Here is a 24,729-nt window from a genome sequence, read left to right as displayed (position 1 = left end):
TAGACCGGAAGTTAAAGTTAAGCGCTCGAGCGACCAAGATTAGTCTTAGCAACGAATCGGAAGCAACATTTTCCAGATGTGAACGTTACAAACTTGATATTTGTCTAGTGATTTCCGTCAAATCAGGATAATTGCAAGTGAGCATAACAGTAAGTTGTGATAAATAAATTACTGAGCCAAAGACACGATACCAGTATGTGTAAGTAAGGTCAGAGGTTTCATGATCTGTTATTTATGTATGCAGGTGCTTGCTGTCAGTGTCACTACAGTAGCCTAGCTGTCAGTGCATGGTTTTATTTTTATTTTCATATTCATACTGATCCCATAATGATATGAATAAAGGCAAAGCCGTATAAGACCACAGCTACATGTAATAATTCGTTACTCTAAGTATAGAGAAATAAGACCTACATCTAATAAATACATTATTTTCAGACCTGAGTAAATTGTAACATTAAGTACAGTACCAGTACTACTCCAACAATGTTAGAGGTATAGCACGACGAGACACTTTTGGAACATTACCTCGTGTCTAACCTCTAACTTCCGATTGGCCATTTACCTGATGCTGAACAAGGTTTTTAACAAAATCAGCCGTAAAATCCATCTAAAACAAATATTTACATCTCCTAACGTAACTTTCATGACCCAGACAAAACTTCATGATGAAAGCGATCCACTCGGTAAATAGAAAAAACGAATTGCAAAGTCCCGAAAACGCTTGATCTGCCTTTACTTTTACTTGCATTCTGCCCGCTTGAATTCACGTTCCGTTTTTTGTAGTAACCAGCCGCCATATTTAAAACTAGGTCAAAATGTTACGGAAAGGATTCATCATATCTAATCCGCTATAATACTATTTTATGAGGCCTCAAGTTATGGTTTTCCTATATAAATGGGATAATTAATACCTAAACTGTAAGTACACATCAATGTTATCACTGTTAGAGCTATAAATATTAAAATTATTGCACTTTTCATTCCGCCTTCATTTGACGTCGGAAGCTGCATCAAAGAAATAGGCCTTCGGAAATGAGAGTCGACAGTCAGCAAAATAACGTCCGATAAAAAAACGGCTGACCAGTCGACTCTCATGTTATGGGAGTAAGTACAGTACATGTAGAATGTTTACACGGATATACTAACTCATTTCTTTAAGAGTATCAAAATTCTATTCCCCAATTCGCTCCCAAACACAAATACCAGTACTTGCTCGCTTCCACTTTGTAAGTCACTTCAAAAGTTTGAAGTTTCTCATAATTTGCCTGATTATACAATTGTTTTTCAGTTTTCACATAAATTCCATACCACTAAAAAATAAGTAATAACTTTTTGAGTAGCCTGCAATATGGTCCATGACGTAGTGTGCGACATCACCATTTACAGAAAGTACCGTTGATTCTCTGAATCTCATTTTCCCTTGTTTCACTGACAACATTCCTTGCTGCGAGAATATTATTGTAACAGGTCGATAGGAGAAAATGTAACGTAAATGGCCAGACTGGGATTCGAACCGGGACCCTCAGAACACTAGCCAAGTGCTCTATACTGACAAAGCTACTTGGTTACTGATGATCAACCCAGTCCAATTCTGCTATATTGTTCTTGACGTTGTAACATCTCACATTATCATAATTGTTGTGTTTTAACAATAAAAAGAAAATATAATTATTTAGTTCTAATAGAGAGAGTTAGTAATCTAAACTCTATTAAAAGTTTAACAAAAGCACAAGTTATTCTCTTAATATGCATTCTCTTGTTAATTTTACATGTGTAGCCGGTTTTAATTATATAATGTCCATAGTGATACGATCCCCATCTAGCTTCGTGCCAGAGGGAATTTCCCTTTAGCTAGTTAGTAGACTTACTGGTCTGCCGCTCCACTGACATAGAGTGGCGGACCAGTAAGACTGGGGTTGGGTTTTCGAGCCCGGCTAGGGGCACACTACTCTCGTCATCTTACACATGTATCATTTTTAAGTACAATATTGTTTTATAATAATTTACAGATTGAAACATGGCGGACACATTAGCAGTAAATCCCAGCACTCCTACCAGTCCAAAAAAGAGAGTGACTATGTCAGCGGGGAAGGACAATCGCAATGGGAGTGCTTCAGGCCGAAAAACACCTGGCACACCAAACTCTGGAGATTATTCTAAACCTGTGGTCAGAAGTGCGGTCAGAAGATGGAAACGACTACACGAACAGAACATGATGGAGAAATTAGTGGTTATCAGGAACGAAAAGAAACAGAATGTTAAGCTGTCAAGAGACGATGCTAAGAAAGTTGCAAGAAAAATTCCTATTGAAGTTCTCGCAAAAGATTGGTTAAATGAAAATGAGGCTACATTAGAAGTGAGAGCATACCTCGTAGATAAAGTGCTACCCACGTTGATTTTAGGAGTTGAGAAACTCCTCAACGAGGCGGACAATAGAGGATTAGCAGAGGTGGAAGAAGTGGCACCAAACTTTAATCCTATCAACTTCTTGGCTCAATATCTGATGAGGAACAATCCTAAATATTGTAATTTCTCTGAGGCGTCACCTTATGTCAGAGGACTAAGGGAGGTGGCTGATGATCTCAAAAAGCAGCTGTTCAATATTGAGGACAACAGGTAAAAAAGGACCAAATCGTATAAAATGACCACTATACTTTATTTATTTTTCAACTGCTTGCTTATCCGGTGGAGGTTTATAATAAAAACAGAATATTCTTTGTTTCTTGATGAATAACTGCAATATTTCATCAAGTTGGATGGAAACTTTGAAATTTTTGCATGAGATGAAATATAAATGTTATTCATCAAGAAACATATAGGAAAATTCTATTTAATACATTTTATATATCTTGGTTATGTAGAGACTTATTTATATTGTTTTATTGCTAAAAATGATTCTGTAAATATATAAATATATTGTTTAATATCTAAAAACTTTGTGCATCAATTAAATATCTATATTCAGATGGGGCAACCCTAAAAGCGCTAACAATAGAAAAGTGACTTTTTTGCGTTGATGATCTTTTTGTGTTTATATAGATATAAATATATATAAATGCCATTTTGCTTGTTTGAATAATTTTGATTATTGATTTGTTTTATAACATGTGTATACATTTATACCTGAAAAATGTGAGGCATTTATGTATGTGTCATCTTAGAGATTCAAAATAATACTTAGGTACAATGTCCTAATTTTTTTCGCATAATCGATTTCATTATACTGTTAAAACACCTTGACATGAACAATGATCTACCATACTGAATTGAGGAAAATGATGTCATGATATTGGTATTTAAGGTTGGCAAGAATTAAGGCTGAAGCTAAGAGAAGGAGAGAGGAAAGAGACAGACTAGAGTTACTCAAACAGCAGGAGAGAGAGCGAAGAGAATCGGCATTCATGGACCAGTTCTCCAGCTGGAATATCCAGCCTGACGGTCGTGTAGAACTATCTATTGTAAGTTTGAAACAGACCATGATTCTGTCTCTAGCTAGAATATCAAGCCTGACAGTTATGTAGAACTATCTATTGTAAGTTTGAAACAGACCATGATTCTGTCTCTAGCTAGAATATCAAGCCTGACAGTTATGTAGAATTATCTATTGTAAGTTTGAAACAGACCATGATTCTGTCTCTAGCTGGAATATCCAGCCTGACAGTTATGTAGAATAGAATTATCTATTGTAGTTCTATCATAATTGGTAGGGAGGGGGGGGGAGGGGAATAATGACCTTCGAGGATGCTTGCATGCTTTTAGATTGAATATTGATTAAAAACTGAAAATGCAAAAATCTAGATCTTTATAGATAAAAGTAAACAAATGTTAAATTGTCCAATATGTTATATATCAGAATAGGTTAATTATCTATAATACTTATTCAATATGAACATATTACTATATTAATTTTATATAACATGTGTACTTTTGTTTTACAGGTTCAGAATGCTCTGCGTTCGTTTGTCGAGATTGCAGAAACTTTCCCAGAAGAATTACGTAATGCTGCCAAATTAAGTCATGCTCTAGAACCAACAGATGAGACAGGAAAATCACTCACTGTGAAGGAATTTGCTAAAGTATGTGGATAGTTTAATGATTATGATTATATTTGGTGAAATGGACACTGCTTCCTTTGAAATAATTTTTACTTATGGTGCTGAGACAAAAATACATGTATCATACTCGATCTAATATATGGTATAAGTGAAATTAAGGCCTTAAAAGGAGAGGAGAATTGGTTCGAATATGGTAAATAGAAAATATGTGTACAGTGAAATTAAAGTATATATTTATATATATACATGAATACTGATACAGGTTAAAAGAGTAATATCAATGTAATGGTCTGTGTAACATAGGATCTTTACAAGTATATGTCTGTAGGATATAAAATACTTTAAATCGCCGAAGGCTTTATTGTGTTCAATTTATATTATTATTACATTGTATGTTGAAAATGTCTGATATTTTACTCCAACAGGTTTTCAAACAAAGACTAATTAATGTCACCTTATATTAGTTTTGTAATACTGTGTTGAATTTTTTTTATTTTATTTTTTTGTTTAAACATAGTATCTCCCGAAGTATTATAAATTAAGGATTTTAAAGGAGTACAAAAGATCAATATTGATATTTTGTTTTACACAGTACATGGGGTTGTTTGTGGAAGAACTGAGTAAAGAAATGTTTGACGAATTCATGGGTCATCTGTCAAAGTGTGCCACATCTCACAGAGCCGCGGCTAGTCGGGAGGCACGAAGGATACTTCTAACGAACCTCTTCATCACCTGTGATCATAGCGGAGTAAGTAGAGACAACATTTTGGATTTTGAATATTTTATTTTTGCAGGCTAAAATTTTCATGATTTGCACCTTAATCTATAATGTATAATTTTAGCAAATCAAAGTTCCGCAATTTAGCTTGAAACATTTTATGTAATTTGTGTATCAAAACAAGATATATTATAAACCGTAATTACGTTATCCGCAATATCGCGGCAGGAGTATCCGAGGCCAGCTAGAATAAAAGTGTGTGTGTCAATTCCTGTGTTTTATATCCATGCATGTGGCTGGTAATAGTTAGGCATCTAAGCAGAGCAAAAGAAAAATGGTTATTCCACTTCCTTTCAAAAAACTGGACTCATCGATTGTCTCATCGATTCATGTATTACTTATATCCTTCTAATATAGATTTAACTATAATTGTAGATTGGACTACTTGACAGACATAGAATTCTGAGTCTGTTTGAGTCCTACTGGGATTCTCTTAAGGAGGATATCAAAAGGAATCTGCGCAATCCTAGGAGATGTAAGGTTTTAGGACGCGGCTGATGAATATTTCACAGCGACAGATGGCATTGTAGCTACCATATTCAACCAAAAAAGCGCTCATGTCCCTATAAGCACCCATCCCCCTTTTTAAGGCCTCAATTTCAATTGTCCAGGCATAAATAAAAACCAAAACTATACAAAGCTGTCTAGATTTGCAATAATTTTGTCTTATTAGCACCTTTTAATTTTTTCAATTTTTTAAGCGCCCTGAGCACTTATTGGGTCAAATACGGTAATAATTTATTAAACTTCTAAGCACACATTGCAAATGTACACAATGCATCCAGTGATGTACTATACAAAGAGAAAGAATTTCTAGCTTTAAATCATTTTCTTATTACTGTGAAAAATATAATTCATCTCACCAATTACTTCATATATGGAATCAAAATGATAAAATGGTAATATCATAAATTCAGCATAATCAATGTATGGTATAAATTTGAAAAATGGTGTGAACAAAATTAAAATCACCTCACCAATTAATTTATGATACTGAATAAAAATGATAAAGTGACAATATCACAAATTCAGCATAAATAAGTACAGAGTATAAATTCAGCATTAATAAGTACCGTGTATAAATTTTTAGGTCACCTGAGACGAAGGCTCAAGTGACCTATTCTAATCGCCTTTTGTCCGTCGTCGTCCGTCGTCCGTCGTGCGTCGTCCGTCGTGCGTCGTCCGTCGTGCGTCGTATGTCCGTAAACAATTTACATTTTCGACTTCTTCTCAAAAACTGTTGAAGCAATTTCAATGAAATTTTGCACAAACCTTCTAAGGCATAAGGCCAATCAAAATTGTGAATTATACGGTCCCCACCCCCCAGGGAGCTATGGGAGGGGCCAAAAGAGGTTAAATTGACTATAATTTCAAAAATCTTCTTCTCCACTCACAGATGTGATGGAATTAAATACTCTTCATAGATAGAAAGGTCATAAGGTCATTTACAAAAATTGTGAATTATATGACCCTGGGGTCTCGGGTTTCCCCCTGGGGAGGGGGTTAAGTTTACTATAGTTTATATAGGGAAAACACATTTTTGAGTATTATTTGATCATTTGTAATAGGAAATGAGTCAAATATTGTCAGAATTATCAGTATGAGATTGCCATTGAATCCTATTAACCAATTTTCCATGACTGAACCCCAGGGGCCTTAGGGGCGGGGTCAAAAGGGGTCAAATAGGCTATATCTTCAAAAATCTTCTTCTGAAATTCTGGAAATGCTAGAATCACATACTCTTCATAGATTAAAAGGTCTTGAGGTCCTTTACCAAAATTGTGAATTATATGACCCTGGGGTCTCACGTTTCCCCCTGGGGAAGGGGTCAAGTTTACTATAGTTTATATAGTGAAAACACATTTATGAGCATTTTTTGCTCAATTTTAATACGAAATGAGTCAAACTTGTTTAGAATTATAAGCATGAGATAACATTTTAATATCCTGGTCAACCCCCTCGGGGCAGAGGGGCGGGGCCGAAAGGGGCAAATAGGCTAAAACTTTAAAAATCCTTCTTCTTAAATACTGGAAATGGTAGAATCAAATACTCTTCATAGATGGACAGGTCTTAAGGTGTTTTATGAAAATTGTGAATTATATGACCCTTGGGTCTCAGGTTTCCCCCTAGGGAGGGGGTTAAGTTTACTACATATAAGTTTTTATATGGAAAACACATTTTTGAGCATTATTTAGTCATTATAATAGGAAATTCGTCAATTGTAGTCAGAATTATCTCTATGTGATGGCCATTGAATCTTATTACCAAATTTTCCCATGACTGATCCCCAGGGGCCTTAGGGGCGGTCCCAAAACCGGTCAAATAGGCTAAAACTTCAAAAATCTTCTTCTGAAATTCTGGAACTGGTAGAACCTGAGATAGCATTTAACATCATATCCATATTGGTCCTGGCCGACCCCCAGGGGCGAGAGGGGTGGGGCCAAAAGGGGTCAAAATGGATAACATTTCAAAAATCTTTCTCCTGAATTCACTGATTTGATGGAACCAAATAATCTTCATAGATTAAAAATTTATAAAATCACTGACTGACTTCAAGGGCCTGATGGGCCAATATATATTTATAGTGTTTATATGCATGTCTTTGTTTCATTCTGTGTCTGAATTCAGGTGACCGCTAAGGCCCATGGGCCTCTTGTTTTATATAGTTAATTACATCACCAACTAAAACTCAATTAAAATAATTAAATTATCAAGTTAAAATCTTTTTCTGTTCTGAACTTTTTTATCTATAATATATAAGATCTAAGTTTGTGTTCAGCATTTCTTGTGGATTTCAATCATGCTGAATTACGTTATTGGTATGTGGATTTTAATTTTTCAATTATGATGGATACATTATAACTTTGCTTTTTTTCTGTTTCTGTACAGGGCCTGTAGCAGAGGTGGATGAGGTGGTTGATGACTATTTTGAGGATGATGAAGTGGAAACTAAAGACGAAAAAGAAAAACCAAGAGAAGCTGAACAACAGCAGATCCAAGGTACACTTATAATACTCAATGTTTGGATTCTGAGGGTTGACTGGTGGTCATTTGTTAAGATCTTTAATTGATCATAACTTCCATTGATGTATTTCACTATTTTTTTCATTTAAGACATTCTAGTAATTTTTCAATAGTCCATTCATACGGACAAGTAAGTAGAATTCTGTTGTAAAAATCATCAATTGTGTCACCAAAATTTTATACCAGATTTAACTGAAATTTATAAATCACATATGTACAAGAACAAGATGTCATGATATACGTATGTGCATGATCAGAGATGGCTGACACAGTTTAAATGGCTGTCAATTCACATATGTTCTGGAAGATTCCTGCATGCTTCTATGTTTATTTGTTATTTTTTGCATGAAATATTTATTTTGCAATGTTACGGGGTCCTGTGAAGCATTTTCAGTCAGTTTTTTTCTTTGTCCAGCAAGGATAAAACAGCCATAGGACTCCTAATATTTTGTAATGGGGTTAAATGGGACTAATTCGTGTACCCGGTGATATCGGATAAGGTTTGTGTTGGACTATTGTTTAACACTACTCATGACACTATGTGATACTATCCCGTGCTTCAGTCAGTGGGAAGATTACAAAGTTATGTTCCATCACTACGGTCGGGAGATACTACTATAGTCCCGCACAAGTGTTATGGGGTATAATAGAGATGTGGTGCATGAATTAGTCCCATTAATATAATCCAACTATGATATAAACCTTTAAATGCTAAAATTTAAAAGAAAAAGACAAAAATAGCATTATGAAAAATGTTAAAGATACCTTGAATAACTGAAAATTGACCTTACTTAATTATCATAATTCCTTCAAAAGACTTTCACATATGGCTCTTTATATATCAGATTGAAATATTAAATGTTTTATTCATTTTTCTAGACTATTTTAAAGAGTAGAATTTCAATGATTTAGATAAAGAAGAACTTTCATTTCTTTGTCATAGTGCACTAAATCAAGACTGTATGGTTGCACAGTTATGAATCAATGAATACAAAAACCTCCAATCAAAGAAATCTAAATCATGATTATTCAACATCATAAAAACTGACTGAATCTGCCTGTTAAGGTCTGACACATGTTTGTTTGTGTTACACTTGGTTGATTTTTGCTTTGTTGTCAATAAATCTGATAGCTAAAGAGCCAGAGCAGCAATCGGAAGTGACTTCTGAAGGAGGGGTAACTGAGGCTGTGGCCGAGGGAGACAAACCTCAGGAAGGTGAGGTAGCACAGACTGAGGCTAACGAGGAGGGAGAAAAACCATCAGAGGAGGAGAAACCAACTGATGGAGAGAAACCAGCAGAAACACAACAGGAAGAAGTGAAACAAGAAGAAGTAAAAGGAGATGAAGAAGAAGCTAAAACAAAAGAGGAAAAGGTAGAGGAAAAACCTGAGGAGAAAGTTGAGCAATCTGAGGAAAAGCCAGAGGAAAAGCCAGAAGAAAAACAAGAGGAAAAACCACAAGAACAAACTGAGCAGAAGGAAACACAAGAAGTTGTGACAGACGAACAGACAGAAAACAAAGACACAGAGAAAAAAGAGGAAACATCAGAAGAAAAGACACCAAAAGACGAAAAGACGGAGGATGGAACAGCTGATAAAAGTGAGGAGGAAACAACAGAAAAGCCGGAGGGAGAAACAACTGAAAAGACAGAGGGAGAGACAGCTGAAAAGAAAGAAGAAGGCACAGAAGGAGAGACTGATAAAAAGGACGGAGAAGGGGAGTCCGCTAAACAAGGTAGTGACCATAATGGTTGGGGTAGATTTTACTGTCCAGTTTACGGTAACGTAATTTACTGTGTAATACAGCGTCCTTCTGCCGACTCATCCTTAACGAAACAAAATTACTGTGTAATACAGCGTCCTTCTGCCGACTCATCCGTAACGAAACAAAATTATTGTGTAATACAGCGTCTATCTGCTGATGCATCCTTAACGAAACGTGATTTACTGTGTAATACAGCATCCTTCTGCCAACTCATCCTTAACGAAACAAAATTACTGTGTAATACAGCGTCCTTCTGCTAACTCATCCTTAACAAAACAAAATTACTGTGTAATACAGCATCCTTCTGCCAACTCATCCTTAACGAAACAAAGTTACTGTGTAATACAGCGTCCTTCTGCTAACGCATCCTTAACGAAACAAAATTATTGTGTAATACAGCGTCCATCTGCTAACGCATCCTTAACGAAACAAAATTACTGTGTAATACAGCGTCCTTCTGCCAACTCATCCTTAACGAAACAAAATTACTGTGTAATACAGCGTCCTTCTGCCAACTCATCCTTAACGAAACAAAATTACTGTGTAATACAGCGTCCATCTGCTGACTCATCCTTAACGAAACAAAATTACTGTGTAATACAGTGTCCTTCTGCCAACTCATTCTTAACGAAACAAAATTACTGTGTAATACAGCGTCCATCTGCTAACTCATCCTTAACGAAACAAAATTACTGTGTAATACAGCGTCCTTCTGCCAACTCATTCTTAACGAAACAAAATTACTGTGTAATACAGCGTCCATCTGCTTACTCATCCTTAACGAAACAAACTTACTGTGTAATACAGCGTCAATCTGCTAACGCATCCTTAAAGAAACAAAGTTACTGTGTAATACAGCGTCCTTCTGCTTACTCATCCTTAACGAAACAAAGTTACTGTGTAATACAGCGTCCATCTGCTAACTCATCCTTAACGAAACAAAATTACTGTGTAATACAGCGTCCATCTGCTAACTCATCCTTAACGAAACAAAATTACTGTGTAATACAGCGTCCATCTGCTAACTCATCCTTAACGAAACAAAATTACTGTGTAATACAGCGTCCATCTGCTAACTCATCCTTAACGAAACAAAATTACTGTGTAATACAGCGTCCATCTGCTAATGCATCCTTAACGAAACAAAATTACTGTATATTACAGCGTCCTTCTGCTAACGCATCCTTAACGAAACAAAGTTAGTGTGTAATACAGCGTCAATCTGCTAACTTATCCTTAACAAAACAAAACTACCAATACTGTGTAATACAGCGTCCATCTGCTAACGCATCCTTAACGAAATAAAATTATTGTGTAATACAGAGTCAATCTGCTAACTTATCCTTAACAAAACAAAACTACCAATACTGTGTAATACAGCGTCCATCTGCTAACTAACTCATCCTTAAAGAAACAAAATTATGTACTGTGTAATACAGTGTCATTTGTTGTAATAATACTTGTTTCAACCTGCGATACTCACAAGCTTTACAAGTGTGTAAGTATCCCATCACAAATGTATGATATTCACCAAGTTTGTCACAACATTTTCGTTTTCTGGTTTCATTGTTTCTAGCATGACATTTATCACAATGAAATGTTAATGTCAAAATTGTATCTGATGTCGTAAGCATTGTCAAATTGTTTGATAATTTTGTATCAGTATATAGATATCCCACACCTCGATATTAAGAGACTACTACAGGGTTTGCTAAAAAACATTTTCTGCAGATTCATTATAATGTATAACTCTGAGGGAAAATTTCCATTTGTACAAATAATTATTAAAAAAAAAAATAAAAAAAATCAGTCACCATTAATCGTGCAAGAAGTTTTCTTGATTTATATTACACGAAAGTGTTGATATTTTGACATGAACATGCATGCTTTCTTCAATTTACCCGTTCAATGTTTTTTTCATTTTGACCACATACAGAATAATTGTATTATTAAATTTCTTTACATATTTAAATCAAATTTTAAATTAAGATATTGATGTAAATAATGTTCAGAAATTAATGATTCTCCTCTTTTATTATGCGTGCATGCACAAAGAGATTTGAAGAACTTCATCATCTAATTTTTAAAACATATTAAATATAAACCATGGTTTTTAGTAGAGGTTTAACTTTCATGTTGGCAAGATATTGTAATAAGTTTTACGATGAGCAGACTGTTGAAGAATACTGTTTCAATTTTATGTCATTGATATCAGGCCAAAAAAAATATGGCTGTATAGGGTTACCCGACCAACCTTACTTTTTTACCCCTGACCCTAATTTCTTTTCCCACTTTTCTACGAAAAAAAAAATAAAAAGGCAAGATTTCGATCTCAGACTCCAGTTCCGGCCATTATTTTAGAATGAAAGGCACTTAAAAAAAATTCCTACCTTCATACCCTATTTTGTTTTGCCAATGTAACCTTAAACAGACATTTTTTATTTTTTGACCTTACTTTAATTCTTAGTGATTTGTAGCAATTTCAAGATCATTTAATGCATTTAATCTTTTCAAAAGTTTTAATTTAACAGTACAATAGAGTCATAGATATAACACACCATGGAAAATAAAGTTGATTAATTAAAGAATTAAACATAGACAATGTATTTAAATGTATAGTAACATTCATCCATGATCTATATATATATTCTGACTCTACAGAAACTGTTCCTGAAACAGAAGCACCGAAGCCAGTCCAGGCTGAGAATACATCAGTCACATTCGCTTTGGGTACGACATTTAGTCGGGAAAAGACAGGTAACCATTTTACGTATTTTCTAACTGGGAACATATGATTTTATCATAGCTTATTAATATGTATACTGTATAGTTTCTAATATTTGCAGAGGTTTTAATTTCGCTAAATTCACAGATTCATCCAATTTCGCAAAAATCAATATCTCACAAAAAATTTTAAAATCATGGTTTTACATGTCAGAGCCTGGCATGTGAATGACAATTTCAAACGCAATAAATATGATTCGGGAAAAATTAAAACCCATGAAAAAGTTCCAAACAGTTAATGGCAAAATTTTGCACCGATAAAATTTAACAACTATACAGTATACTGTATAACTGCATTGTTTTTGCTAATCAAGTTATTTCCAATTTTGACTAGAAATGAGATAATTTAAACAATTAGCTGTTGTAAAATATTGTGAATTGTCTATAAGGGTATACTATGGACATTACGTGAGAGGGAAATTACGCTAATTATGGGAAAGTCACTTGCTCACAAAAAATATTCTCCGCACATAATATTTTGTACATGTATCATCCTTGTTGTTAAAAGTCTGCAAGTAAATGTATCGCGAAAATAAGAACACAGTGATTTATACATGCAAAACGCGAAATTAAGCATTCACTGAAATATCCACATTTATAGTGTATAATTCCTCAATTTTCATCATTTCTCAACTTATGGCACAGTATTGTAGTTTGGGAACCTTACGGTAGATTTCTCTTTGGCTAAGCATGTTATCTTCTTTGAATAAAGTTTTATTACTATCAATATTATTATTTGTGACAAAGTTAGACTTAGCTGAAGCTTTAGATAGTATAGCTACATCTGATGGCTTAATTATTCTCACAGCTATGACCCACATCAGTAAGACGTCCGGGGCCTCGGCATTCGATGAGAACTCCCTCAATGTGTCGCAGTTTGTCCACCTGACTGAGACATTTTTGGGAGAGGATCCAGTAGAAAAGGGCACCTTTGAGACCCTTACCAAGTTTATAAAGGGTGGATATGAGGAGACAGAGGATGAGAAAATGGAAAGATTGATGAAGGTAAAAAAACAATCTGGGTGAAACATTTCCATATTTTTGGTTTAATTATATTGTTAACAGCCCGGGTCATTTAAGGACATGCCAGATATGTAGGTGGAGAAAGCTGGCCAGAGTACCAAGAGAAAAATCACCAGCGGTCAGTTTCAAACTCGGAACCCAGAGGTGGAGGGCTTATGGTAATATGTTGGGACATCTTAATCACTCGGCCACCGTGGCCCCTCATTTCCATATAAAATATGCACACAATGCGAAGATGTCATTCAACTGTACTGTGGTCAGGAGGAGAACAAATTATAATCCAACTTATTTTTTATGTGTACTTATTTATTTATTTTGTGGCAAATGAGACTTTGAGAAAATAAATCTCTAAGAAAAGCATTTCAACTGAAATGAAACAAATCGCTGCAAAAGCATTTCAACTCTAGCCAAACTATTAATATGCAAGTAATATTTATTTATTTTAGGCACGTAAAGAGGCATTATCGTCCCAGCGTAAACACCAGATGGACAACTTGTTTGAGAAATGGGACAATGACGGGGCTGGATATCTGGACCTGGACGAGGTGGAGACCGTGATGCAGAAGTACAAGGAGGGACAGGAAACTCAGGCGATAGAGAGAGGTCAGAACTCGGGGCATACAAAGATGTGATTCAATCATTTACCATATAACATCTTTGTTGCTTTTGTGGTTTCTAATGCATCACGATTATTAAAACAACAAAATTGTTTCATGCATTATTCAAAGCACTGTGACATCAGTTAACCACGAATATTTCAACCCATGCAATGATTTTAAAGTCCAATCCAAACCACAAACGAAAGTACACAAACAATTCATGTTATTACTATAACATTATACAGAGAAGAAGGTAAGCTAAGATGGTTATGAATCAATTAAACATTTAGAATACACTTAACATGTGATTTTAGTTAATTATATATTCAATTTTTTAAAGAAAAGACGTTTAATCTCTTTTTAGGTATGTGTACATATTGTTAAAGTTATATTGTGTATTATATCGAATTTTTATATTTTCAACAATGTCTCGTAAGTCTTTTAGGCTGGACATTTTAATTAAAATATATTTTATTGTATGTTTGAAAAATGTGTGACACACTAATAAAATAAATAATTATTATTATTGTAATACCATATAAAACACTAAAAAATATAGAGACCCATTCTAAAACGTTCATCGTCAGTTTCTGCCTCTATATTTAAATACTGTTCACTGTTCTTACAGTATTTCAATATGTCTATGTGGTTTCCTTGACATTTATATTACATATTTATCATACACAGCTAAGGTGAGCCTTAAGAAACAAGCCAAATATTCCCAAGACAATCGCCTGAGTCGACGTGAATTCCGTCAGTTTGTGTTGCTAGTTGTGGATGAACTTCCTGGCGCAGACAGCTTTGATTATTTTGTGGAGTTCCTTATCAACAGTGTTGAGGTAAGATTCTACGGAGAAATGTTTATCTGGCCTGTCATACCAATAGGTTGTCAAGCTCCTCTAAAAAATAACATATTCGATCCAATAATTGCCCAGGGCAGTTGAAAATTAAATAATGAAGGGGCGCTTAATAGGACCAAAAAATTTGGGTTAATTTTTTACAAAAATTATTGCTATTTGCATACAGTATGCTATTGATAAATAACAAAAAAAAAATCAAATAAATATTCTTAGTTTCCTTCGGTATGTAAGTTAGCATAAGTGACATCGAGGCCCCATAAAGGGGATGGGTGCTGAGAGTGTTGGAGGTGTTTATTGTGTTGAATACGGTATGAAGGGAAAGATAGCACTAGACAATGAAGTCTATTTGAGTGAAAAAATATAAAGTGCACTGTAATCCAATAACATTAGATGTCGATATTTAAAAAGTCAAGTATCTTGTCGTGCTATACCTCAAATATTGTTGGCGTAATTCGACAGTAGTTTTGATTTTGAGACATTTATGTTTAGCTGTTGTTGACAATCTTTGTGTATAAGTTAGACATTGTTTTCATACAAAGGGAGTTAATCCTGAATCTGTTTCGTTGGTTACAGAGAACTTATGCTGAGCGTATCCGTGGGGAGGCGAGGAAGAAATGGCTACAACAAGTGGTGAATGCTGCGGAGACTGGCGGTGCCAGTATGGAGCCTGTATATAAAGCTATCTTTAATGCCTTATACAAGGTAACGTCTTACGAACTAAGGCACTTAAAGATTCCTACATATTTTAGCTAAATTTTCATTCTTTTCAAAAAAAAAAATTTTGCATTATATCTTTATAAAGCTACTCAAAATATAATTAATGATAAGCGTTGCTCTCTGTAAATCTTTTCTAAGGTAATTTTTTTTCTCCTGAACTGCATTGTTTTACTACAAGATATTCCATGATGGATATAAAGACAGTGAAAATAACCCCTTAAATATTGAGGATGTGAAGGGAGTGACATTACATTTTTCATGACAAATAATTTTTTTACATATTTGTTCCAGGATGCAGAAGCCCATGGCGGTGGTAAAAGAATCAGTGCTAATATCTCGATGTTGGAGCGTAACATCCTTGACCCTGCTCGTGGAGAGGTGTGTCTACGATACGTGGCTGCTACTGTCGACGATTCCGACTTTCTTCTTGGCAAAATCTTGTTTAGTGACATGAAGGGTATCAGGTACGTTATAGGGATAAAAACAATTTATAGATTTCATTATCTGATACCAAAGAGGTGACCACAATGTCGTTCTATCAAATATCTCCATCTGCGCTCTGAATCTTAAGAGCCATTTTTGACCGTTTCCAGGTACAAAAAAGGCTATAAATGAGGTCTATATATTAAACTCACCTACAATGGGATGGGTCCAGATTCAAATTGTAAGCTTAACTTTTTGTGATATTTACCACTAAATGAAGCAGGTGAGCAATACAGGCACTGTGGGCCTCTTGTTTACCGTTGCTATCAGACACATCAATATATATAGCTGTGTGATGTAAGACACCATTACATCTATATGTTAGGTAGTCAGTGTCCTGCGTACATGTAGTTGATGGTCTGAACATTTTTTTCCTCACAGTTTTTCATCAGTCGAGAGTGGCAAACCCATCCATGTGCCCAGAGTATACAACCATGGGAATATCCAGTTCTGGAATCCCTACAGAGTACCAGAGGTAAGATAAGAACCAGTTAAAACAAAGCGCAAGTATAGTTATCACAGTGTCCGTCCGTCTGTCTGTCCACATTTGGTTTCCAGAGATTTCCTCGAAAACGAATTGTCCAAATGGTTTGAAACTGCATAATTTGCAAAATAGCTGATAGAATTAAGATGTGCATTACGGCCTTTGATTTTTTTGCGGGAAATCCAAAATGGCCATCATTACCCCAAAGGGGTCACATTTAAGACCTGTCAGATTTTCAAAGAAAATTGGTGTTTGAGGTCACTTATTTTTGACTGCAGCTAAAAAGAGACTCCAGGCTATATGTGCATGTTATTCATAAAAATAATGAATGGCATCTTGAATTGTTTTACATGAATTTCTAACTTCATTATATTGTTAAATACTAATTGATATTTCTAATTTGCTATCAGGACCGCGAGGGCTCGTTTATTGTGGTACCACTGAAGGATAAGAGGAAGCGAGTGTTTGGTTTACTGGGTATAGACACACTAAACGACCGACACACAAAGACCATATTCATTACTCACGAAATCCACTTCTTCCAGGTAAGTCCATTGTCATTTAATTATTAACTCATTTATCCCTTAAGACACATTTAGACTCTTCTAAATCAAAGACTTAGACCAGTCCAATATGAAATTTCAGGCGTGAATGAGTTAATAGAAAATAAAATTAATGAAGTTGGTGAAATTGATTTATTGTATTTTCCAGATTATAAGCTGCTACTTGTTTTTCCATGTAAATTAGGAGTGTGGCTTATAATTAAATAAGTGCCAATTATAGGAATTCAAAACAAAAATTCCTCTTTCACATACGACAGTCATAGGTTTATGTAAAAATGTCTGTTTTAATACAGTTAAAGTGAGACCTAAAAACCATTCTAACACAAGTTTTGTATCACTGTCAGGGCGTAGCCAAGGCCTTCAGTATAGCGTACCATCATGTAGATATGAGTAAGAAACTACTGCGGATCACAGAGAGTGCTGTATCCTGGATCCATCGACGAAGCCCACACGTCCACGAGATCACAACGTACATGGTCGAACCCGAGGGCACCGAGAAGGACTACGTCCTCAGGAAGATGATGACAACTGATGTTAAGGGCAATGTCATCAACATGGCGAACCCCCCTCGACTGGAGAGGAAAGATAACTTGTTCAGGTAAGAGACGTGTGCAGTTAGTATGGTTGGTGTGCAAAGATAAACTCAATTATCCCTAAAATTCCTGAATGGACTATTCCAGACTTTGAATTAGAGGAATCTAAATACGTCTTCAGGGATGAATGGGTTAAAAAATAATTATTCCCTCATAATGAATAAGCTTGTCTGTCTGTCCATCCATCTGTCCATAGAAAATTATTATCCAGACAACTCCTCCTAAATTGCTGGATCAATTTCAACAAAACTGTTGAGACCTTATGAAAATGTGCATGTAAGATTTTTAGCCGAAATTTTAGTTGCCATAGTAACCAAGTCACTGCAAATAACTTATTAGCTTTTTGAAGAATTTTGGTCAAACTCGGTTAATTGTTGGAACACATGAATATTCATAATTGGATACATCAGATGCTTCAGTAACGATTACCTTTGAAACATAATGGAGGAATATTGTGTTGCCATGGACTGTAATAATCAATGGGGATCTTGGATAGCTTGTTCAGTTTATAATGGTGTGCAGCAAGAATAGAGGTGCGAAAAAGATTAAAACATTTTCTTAGGTATGAGAGGTGCGTTACAATTTGAAGTGTTGGACAAGAGATTAACTTGTTTAGGAAAGAAAGATGTGTAACAATTAAGTTTGTGTTAATTTTGTGTGTTTCAGGGATTACCTGTTTAAGTGTGTCGACAACAGTGAGAGTGTATCAGCCGACGCATATGGACAGCGCCATCTTGGATTCCCTCTGCGTAACGACGCTGGAAAGGCCGTCGCTGTTGTCGATATCAGTATTGGAGAACTCAAACAGTTACCGACCCACGAGAATAAGGAGGTCCAGAGGATGCTCAGACTGTTGCAGCAGGCACATAAGGAGATCACTCGCGAGTCAGCTGGTGACGATAAACTCATGGTGTTAGGTGAGATATCAGACTGTTATCATAAAGGTCGGCAGTTTTTCTGGGGGAACTCCTGCTTTCCTCTGCCTTCTTAACCTGGCACATTCTTAATTCATTCATGAACCCCTGAAATTTTATAATTGACTAGTCTAGTCTTTGATTTAGAAGAGTCTAATGTGTCTTCAGGGGTAAATAAGTGAAATGACTCTGGCTGTTTTTAGAATGTAACTAAAATTAAACCACCATTAATAGGTTTGGTGATGAAAGCAGTCATTATGGGAACAATATGATCATGTGATTTGTTTGTTTGATTGTATGTTTGCTTTGTTTTATGGCTTACCGACAGCTGAGTTCATTAAGGACCATTACAGTGTAGTGCTGAAAATTTGCATCAATGTGAAATAAGCGTCTAGCCCAAGAAGTGAACTGTCTGATCAAAATGCAAGATGGACAAGAAAATCAAAAGAAAAATAGATCTTTTCCAATTAAACCAATGTCATGGTTGTAAGATGACAGTTGAGGCTTGGGTCTTTTGTTGTTTTGATCAATGGAGGCCAGATAATTACACATACGATTCCAATTCCCTGTCTCCCAAAATCAGCTGATCTAAGTTTAAAGGTGGACAATTTGTTTTCAAATATTCATGCATTCACAAAATAAAAATCCAATTTATTATTAAACACAACCATTAAGGCCAAAAAAAAAAATGTCTGTTTTGGGTTACCAGACCGACCCTAATTTTTTACCCCCGACCCTAATATTTTTTCCACTTTTCTACAAAAAAAAAATAAAAGTCGGGATTTGATCTCAGACTCCGGTTCCGGCCATTATTTTAGAGTGAAAGACATAGACACTAAAAGAAAGTACTCCCGACCTACCGACCCTATATTTTTGCCAATGTAACCCTAAACAGACATTTTTTTTTTTGGCCTTCATTGTAATCAGTTCTCCTCCAATATCAGGTGAACTTACACAGTATTTTCAATATCCATATTAAACAAATGATTGTGTTTTGACCGACAATGAATTGCAGACCATTAAAACAACTTGACTTTGAATGTTACAGAGGCAGAGAAGGATGACGATAATAGGATGGACATCATGTTTGATCGACTCATGTTGATGGAGCTTAGAGAGAATGTGTCCAAGATTGATGCCAAGGGTTTCGCTGAGCTGAGGAGCTACAATGACCCGCCAAAGATAATCAACAACATTGTGAGAGCTGTCTGTGCAATATTCTATTATGAGAAGGTTGTCTCTGGCGAGCTAGACAACTGGGGAGAACTTAAAGGGGTAAGGAGTGGGTTTTGCAAACTTTCTACAAGTTATTTTATAGAATCCTGAAAAAACACTCATTTAAAGGCCCACTAGCTATCCAAAACTATTTAATTGGGAATGTAAAACGAGATTGATAATTTTGTAGAGTCACAAAATGAACTAGCTCACTGTTAATACTACGCTTAATTATCATCACCTTCTTAACAATTTAATTACTTGTTAAATAAATTAATGAATTATTAATTTTCACAACACTTGTTGTCTTATGTTTTCCTCTCTCTATGTCTCCTAATGACAGTGTGTTAGTTAATGAAAATGTGTTAATGTGTTAAATAATGAAATAAATATTCACTGTCAACATAGATTACTCAAAAAATCTTGCATTTTTTGGATGCAGTAACCTCATCTTAGGCCTTTAAATATATATGTTCTCATGTTGTTATTGTTTTTCTGATAATTTTAATTAATTAATTTTTTTTAATGATACTATTTTTTTTTTTTTTTTGTCTTGTTTTTTTTTTTTTTGGGAGAGGCAGTGGCCTTTTAACTTTCTACAACTTATTTCATAATATCCTAAAAAACAGAAATAATAATAAAGATTTTTTATATAAATCTATTACAGTTAATCAATGGTGACCTGCTCCAGAAAATTGAACAATACGATCCTACATCGACCGAGAACCAAGAACTCATCGCACCAGACAAGATTGAAGTCTTTCTTAAAGGTATTGTTAGGGGGGAATCAAATAAAATGAAATAGTTGTGGGTACTTTCAGAAACTTTTATACATCTATGTGTCAAAATTATCGTCAAGGATCAAGTTTTTTTCAATTACTCCATAACTTTTATATGTAATAATAGTTTAGTAATTTTCACATGGCGTAGACACAATTTTATAAGAAAAAAAATATTTTTTTCTTTTTTTGGCTTTTCTGATTGGCCTTTTCATTTTTTGCATTCCATGATGAAAAAAATCCGGGAATGGCATGGAAATCCGACGTTATCATGAAGTCATAATATAAACATTTATTGCATATTGATTAGGCAAAAATACTCCATTGTAAAAATCAATGGAATCGTACGACATATTTCATTTTATATAGTAGCCTGGAAAATTAATTATAAACATTGAAGTAGCGATTCACACAGTTTGCAATCAAAATTTTTTCATACCCCGATGAAATTAAAAAATAGTGACTTCATGCTAAAATATAATGTAGAAGAGGAGAGGGGAGGATTAAATATCTTTATCAAAAATCTATATCAGACATTTTATAATATTTAAACTCTATTTTTACAAAAATAACATTTTTAAACTAATACATACTTAAAAAGTAGGTATATTCACGAAAAATTGCCGTTAAACCAAAGACCTAGAAGTGTCGGCAAATACTGTACTAGGAAGGAGTTTCCAATCAGATCATATTAACAGTACTTTTTGTTCTGTTTAAAATCCATAGCTAATTATTAATTAGTAGCATGATTGTGATTATAGCCATAATTAACATTCTCTCTCTACTATTGTTAACAGTTAACTGATTGGCTATTTTTAGATGTTCCCCACGGAGAGGTGGCGAAGTTCGGCTCCATCCCTGCCCAGAATATGTACAACTGGGTTTTTGTATGCATCTCCCTGATTGAGCATACTCTTAAGATGAGGAAGAATTCCGATGAAGGAGCAATAATCTCATCGGGTCAAGAGGAATCAAAGTCTGTGGAGCAGACGCCAGAAGTGGCACCGACCGAGACGTGAGATAAATCCACAAACAATGGATTTCATAACAGACATATATGATATATATTTGTAAACCCTGTTGTGTCAAAGATGTAGGGGTGACTGTTACAATATGTCAGGTTTGCATGGCACAACAAATATGCCAATCATGTGGTCGGTACAGGAGACAGATGTGTAACTAAGTGTCAGTAAGGAACGTCTGTATGATCTGTGATTCCTTTTTCAACATGGACAATAAATTTCTCTTTGTTCAGGTATTGTGATGACAAAATATTTTATTGTTCATGAAATTATTTGTGACTTAGCAAAGTTGTAAGACTGGCCACCAGATCCTTATTATTGAGAAGGTTTTCTCAGCAGAATTTTAATACAAGATTATCTCCCCCTAGTTTGAAACTTAGGAGAACTAGAATCCGACATGTCACAGAGACAAAAATTGTCACGCCAAATTTTAGCGATGTTTTAACATTCTAGAGACTCGGGTGGCCAGTCTACAATCTAAAGTTATCTGTGATAATTGTGCAGTATTTATTATAATATTTGTATAAAATGTACCTAGTAATCTTACTTTAGTGCGAAAATATTACTGATGTATATTACATTAACAGTGATAACAGGAACAAATAGTCCCGAGAAAGGGTTTTAGGAAGGAAACATGGCGAATATATATCTTATTGTACTTGTGGATGTGATAATATGTGATGCATATCATTGTCATATATCCTTGGATTAAAATATTGTAGAATTTAACATGGATGGGAGGTGGGGTATGAAAAAAATATAATATTTCAATCATATATTGATCATATATTGTCTCCAGTGGTATTGGAACGTAACTATTTTGTAATCTTCCTGCTAAAACAACGTTAGCGTGGGATATCATTTTCCCATTATGTGTGTGGGGTAAGGGGTTGGTTGTACAGTCTGCATCAGGAATCCAAACTGCTGACCAAGGCTCTGTGATATTTTATCTTTAATTGATGCAGGTTTTATTCCTTTTATTTTATCGTTCCTTGTTGGTTATTCACATTGTGCCTTGGTGTTAATTTTACAATGAACATGATTTTATCATCAGTATTTTTAATCATATTTATATGAGAAATGCTGCTGTGTTTGTTTAATTAATGGTGTTTATGAGGAGTTAATCAGCATTTTATATAGTTTTTATTTCATATTGACCAAACGGCGTTGCCAAACACTGAGTGATTACTGCTATGACTGCCAACAAATGGACACTACTGACTTATAATTACCTTGATGTGTCCTGAAAAAGAGAATCCTCATTTATTTCCATTATCTAAGATGTCACTTTCTTTTTGTTTCTTACTTTGACTTATAAACGAAATCTTTAGATATGGTACAATTTATATTTCATCTATATTGTTGTGATTTGTTGTAAATATGTAAATAGTTAATGAGTATAAGCATTAATTTGTTCTATAACCAACTTATATTGTTAAGAATTCTGTTGATTTTAACTTATAATGTGATATATTCCTGTTGATTGCAGGTTATGAAGTTTTGTTTAAAGGCTTATGAAGAGTGTCAAAACAATTTACAGTTTACCTGTATAATATGTATTAAGGTTTTACAACATGTGGCACCGAAAGTACCCGTCGGATCCTACAAACTTTGCCAAATAAATCTGAGATGTCATATCTTGATATAGACTAAAATGGACTTGATTTTGTTGGGTTTATTTTTAACATAAGCATGCCTGCTTACAGTACTTACAGTACTTTGATTCCTAACACAAATAGTTTTTATCCAATCATATGAGCATAATTTTTGTCATCTGAGACAGTTCATCATTGTTTGTCTGTAAACAATTTACATTTTCTACTTCTTCTCCAAAACCACTGAAGCAATTTTTATGAAATTTGGCACAAACCTTTCAAGACTTAAGGCCAATAAAAATTGGAAATTATATGGCCCCTAATCCCCCAGGAGCTGTAGGAGGGGCCAAAGGTGAAATCAAATTCTCTTCATATAGATTGAAAGGTCTGAAGGCCCTTTACATATATTGTGAATTCCATGATTCTGATTATCTCATGGGAAGGGGGTCAAAGCAAATGAAGTAAACTTTGAGTGCATGTCTCGCACATGGTCTCCAACTTTCCTCGACTTACCTGAGAAGTATCAGTGTTGGATCTTCACCAGCCAAACCAGTAAACGGGCTAAATGTTACACACACGTTATATCTTCCAACACACCAAGCAATCTGGCAAAACGGAGAAGGGTCTGGGAGACAACCACAGTCTCCAAGCTTAAGCATCAAAGAGAAAAGAGGTGCAAAGTGGTGAGGCAGACTCCCATAGGGAGCTGACTGGAGATTTGACAAGACCAAGAGAGGAACGGAGGAAGAGAGTGAAGTGGCCAGGGAGTTTCAACAAGGCAGCATGACAGCAGTTCGATGAGGACGTTGATAATGTTCTCAATCAATTTTTGCCGTTAACATTGACAAGAAAGTGAAAGGAATGTCCGTATGAATATACAGAGGTTTGACACAGAAGAAAAGAAAGGGTAGAGTTGGGAGCCGTAAAAATAGAAGAGAGAAGGACATTGGTAATACCAGAAGGGACTAAGAACGTTTAAGATAAAATTCAGGGATGCAGCAGACGTTCGGAAACAACATCTCATCGAACTGACACAGTGTCTAAGACGAAAACGAGCAGAAAACAACATGAATAATCGTAAAGAAAGTAGCAGGAGGGCAAAATTTGTAGCAAATGCTTTCAACTTTGTTAAAATTTTATTTGGGAGTAAGGAAACTGGACAATTTAATTGCTCAAAGGAAGCAGTAGAAGAACACCTGAGGAGGACTCGCTGTGATCCGAGGGAGGAAGAAGGCCTGGCACAGAATACGAAGATAAAAGAGGTAAAATAGCCATCACAGACACAGAGATCTGGGTAGGTGAGAGCATGATCTGCCCGGGACGCAATGTAGTATCTTATCAGATGTACAAGAACTGTCCCAGACTGTTGGGAAGGTTCAGGCTGCTTCTTCGGGAGGTTTGGAAGAGACGGCGTCTGGCAGGGAGCTGGAATAGAGCAGAGTGGCGCTTCATACCGAAAAGAAGATAACTCCATAC

General features: G+C 35.2%; 1 protein-coding gene across 3 annotated transcripts; it reads left to right on the top strand.

The window, feature by feature from the left end:
• The first annotated feature begins 25 nt into the window (after nt 1-25).
• LOC138331344 (EF-hand calcium-binding domain-containing protein 5-like) lies at nt 26-23,317 on the top strand. 3 transcript variants are annotated; one of them, XM_069278903.1, is made up of 21 exons: nt 26-149; nt 2,010-2,616; nt 3,302-3,458; nt 3,939-4,076; nt 4,648-4,803; nt 5,209-5,308; nt 7,723-7,833; nt 8,990-9,592; nt 12,284-12,379; nt 13,215-13,411; nt 13,876-14,032; nt 14,716-14,867; nt 15,462-15,590; nt 15,897-16,069; nt 16,470-16,563; nt 16,983-17,117; nt 17,480-17,733; nt 18,395-18,645; nt 19,691-19,917; nt 20,525-20,627; nt 21,456-23,317. In XM_069278903.1, exons 2-21 carry the CDS (start codon nt 2,018-2,020, stop codon nt 21,653-21,655), a joined length of 4,032 nt encoding a protein of 1,343 aa, XP_069135004.1. In that variant the 5' UTR covers nt 26-149; nt 2,010-2,017; the 3' UTR covers nt 21,656-23,317. The 3 variants fall into 3 exon arrangements, with proteins under 3 accessions (XP_069135004.1, XP_069135006.1, XP_069135005.1); XM_069278904.1 differs by having other exon boundaries at nt 34-137; XM_069278905.1 differs by lacking the exon at nt 8,990-9,592.
• The last annotated feature ends 1,412 nt before the right edge of the window (nt 23,318-24,729 follow it).

This window comes from Argopecten irradians, chromosome 9, assembly GCF_041381155.1.
Source record: "Argopecten irradians isolate NY chromosome 9, Ai_NY, whole genome shotgun sequence".
Classification (NCBI taxonomy): Eukaryota; Metazoa; Mollusca; class Bivalvia; order Pectinida; family Pectinidae; genus Argopecten; species Argopecten irradians.
Note: the sequence above shows the minus strand (reverse complement) of the source record. Positions and strands in the feature narration are given on the sequence as shown.

Coding starts and splice junctions, on each gene's coding strand:
- LOC138331344 (XM_069278903.1), top strand. CDS start 2,018: ATGGCGGACACATTAGCAGTAAATCCCAGCACTCCTACCAGTCCAAAA. Junction 9,593..12,283: donor AGGGGAGTCCGCTAAACAAG/GTAGTGACCATA, acceptor CTGACTCTACAG/AAACTGTTCCTGAAACAGAA. Junction 16,564..16,982: donor ATCCCTACAGAGTACCAGAG/GTAAGATAAGAA, acceptor ATTTGCTATCAG/GACCGCGAGGGCTCGTTTAT.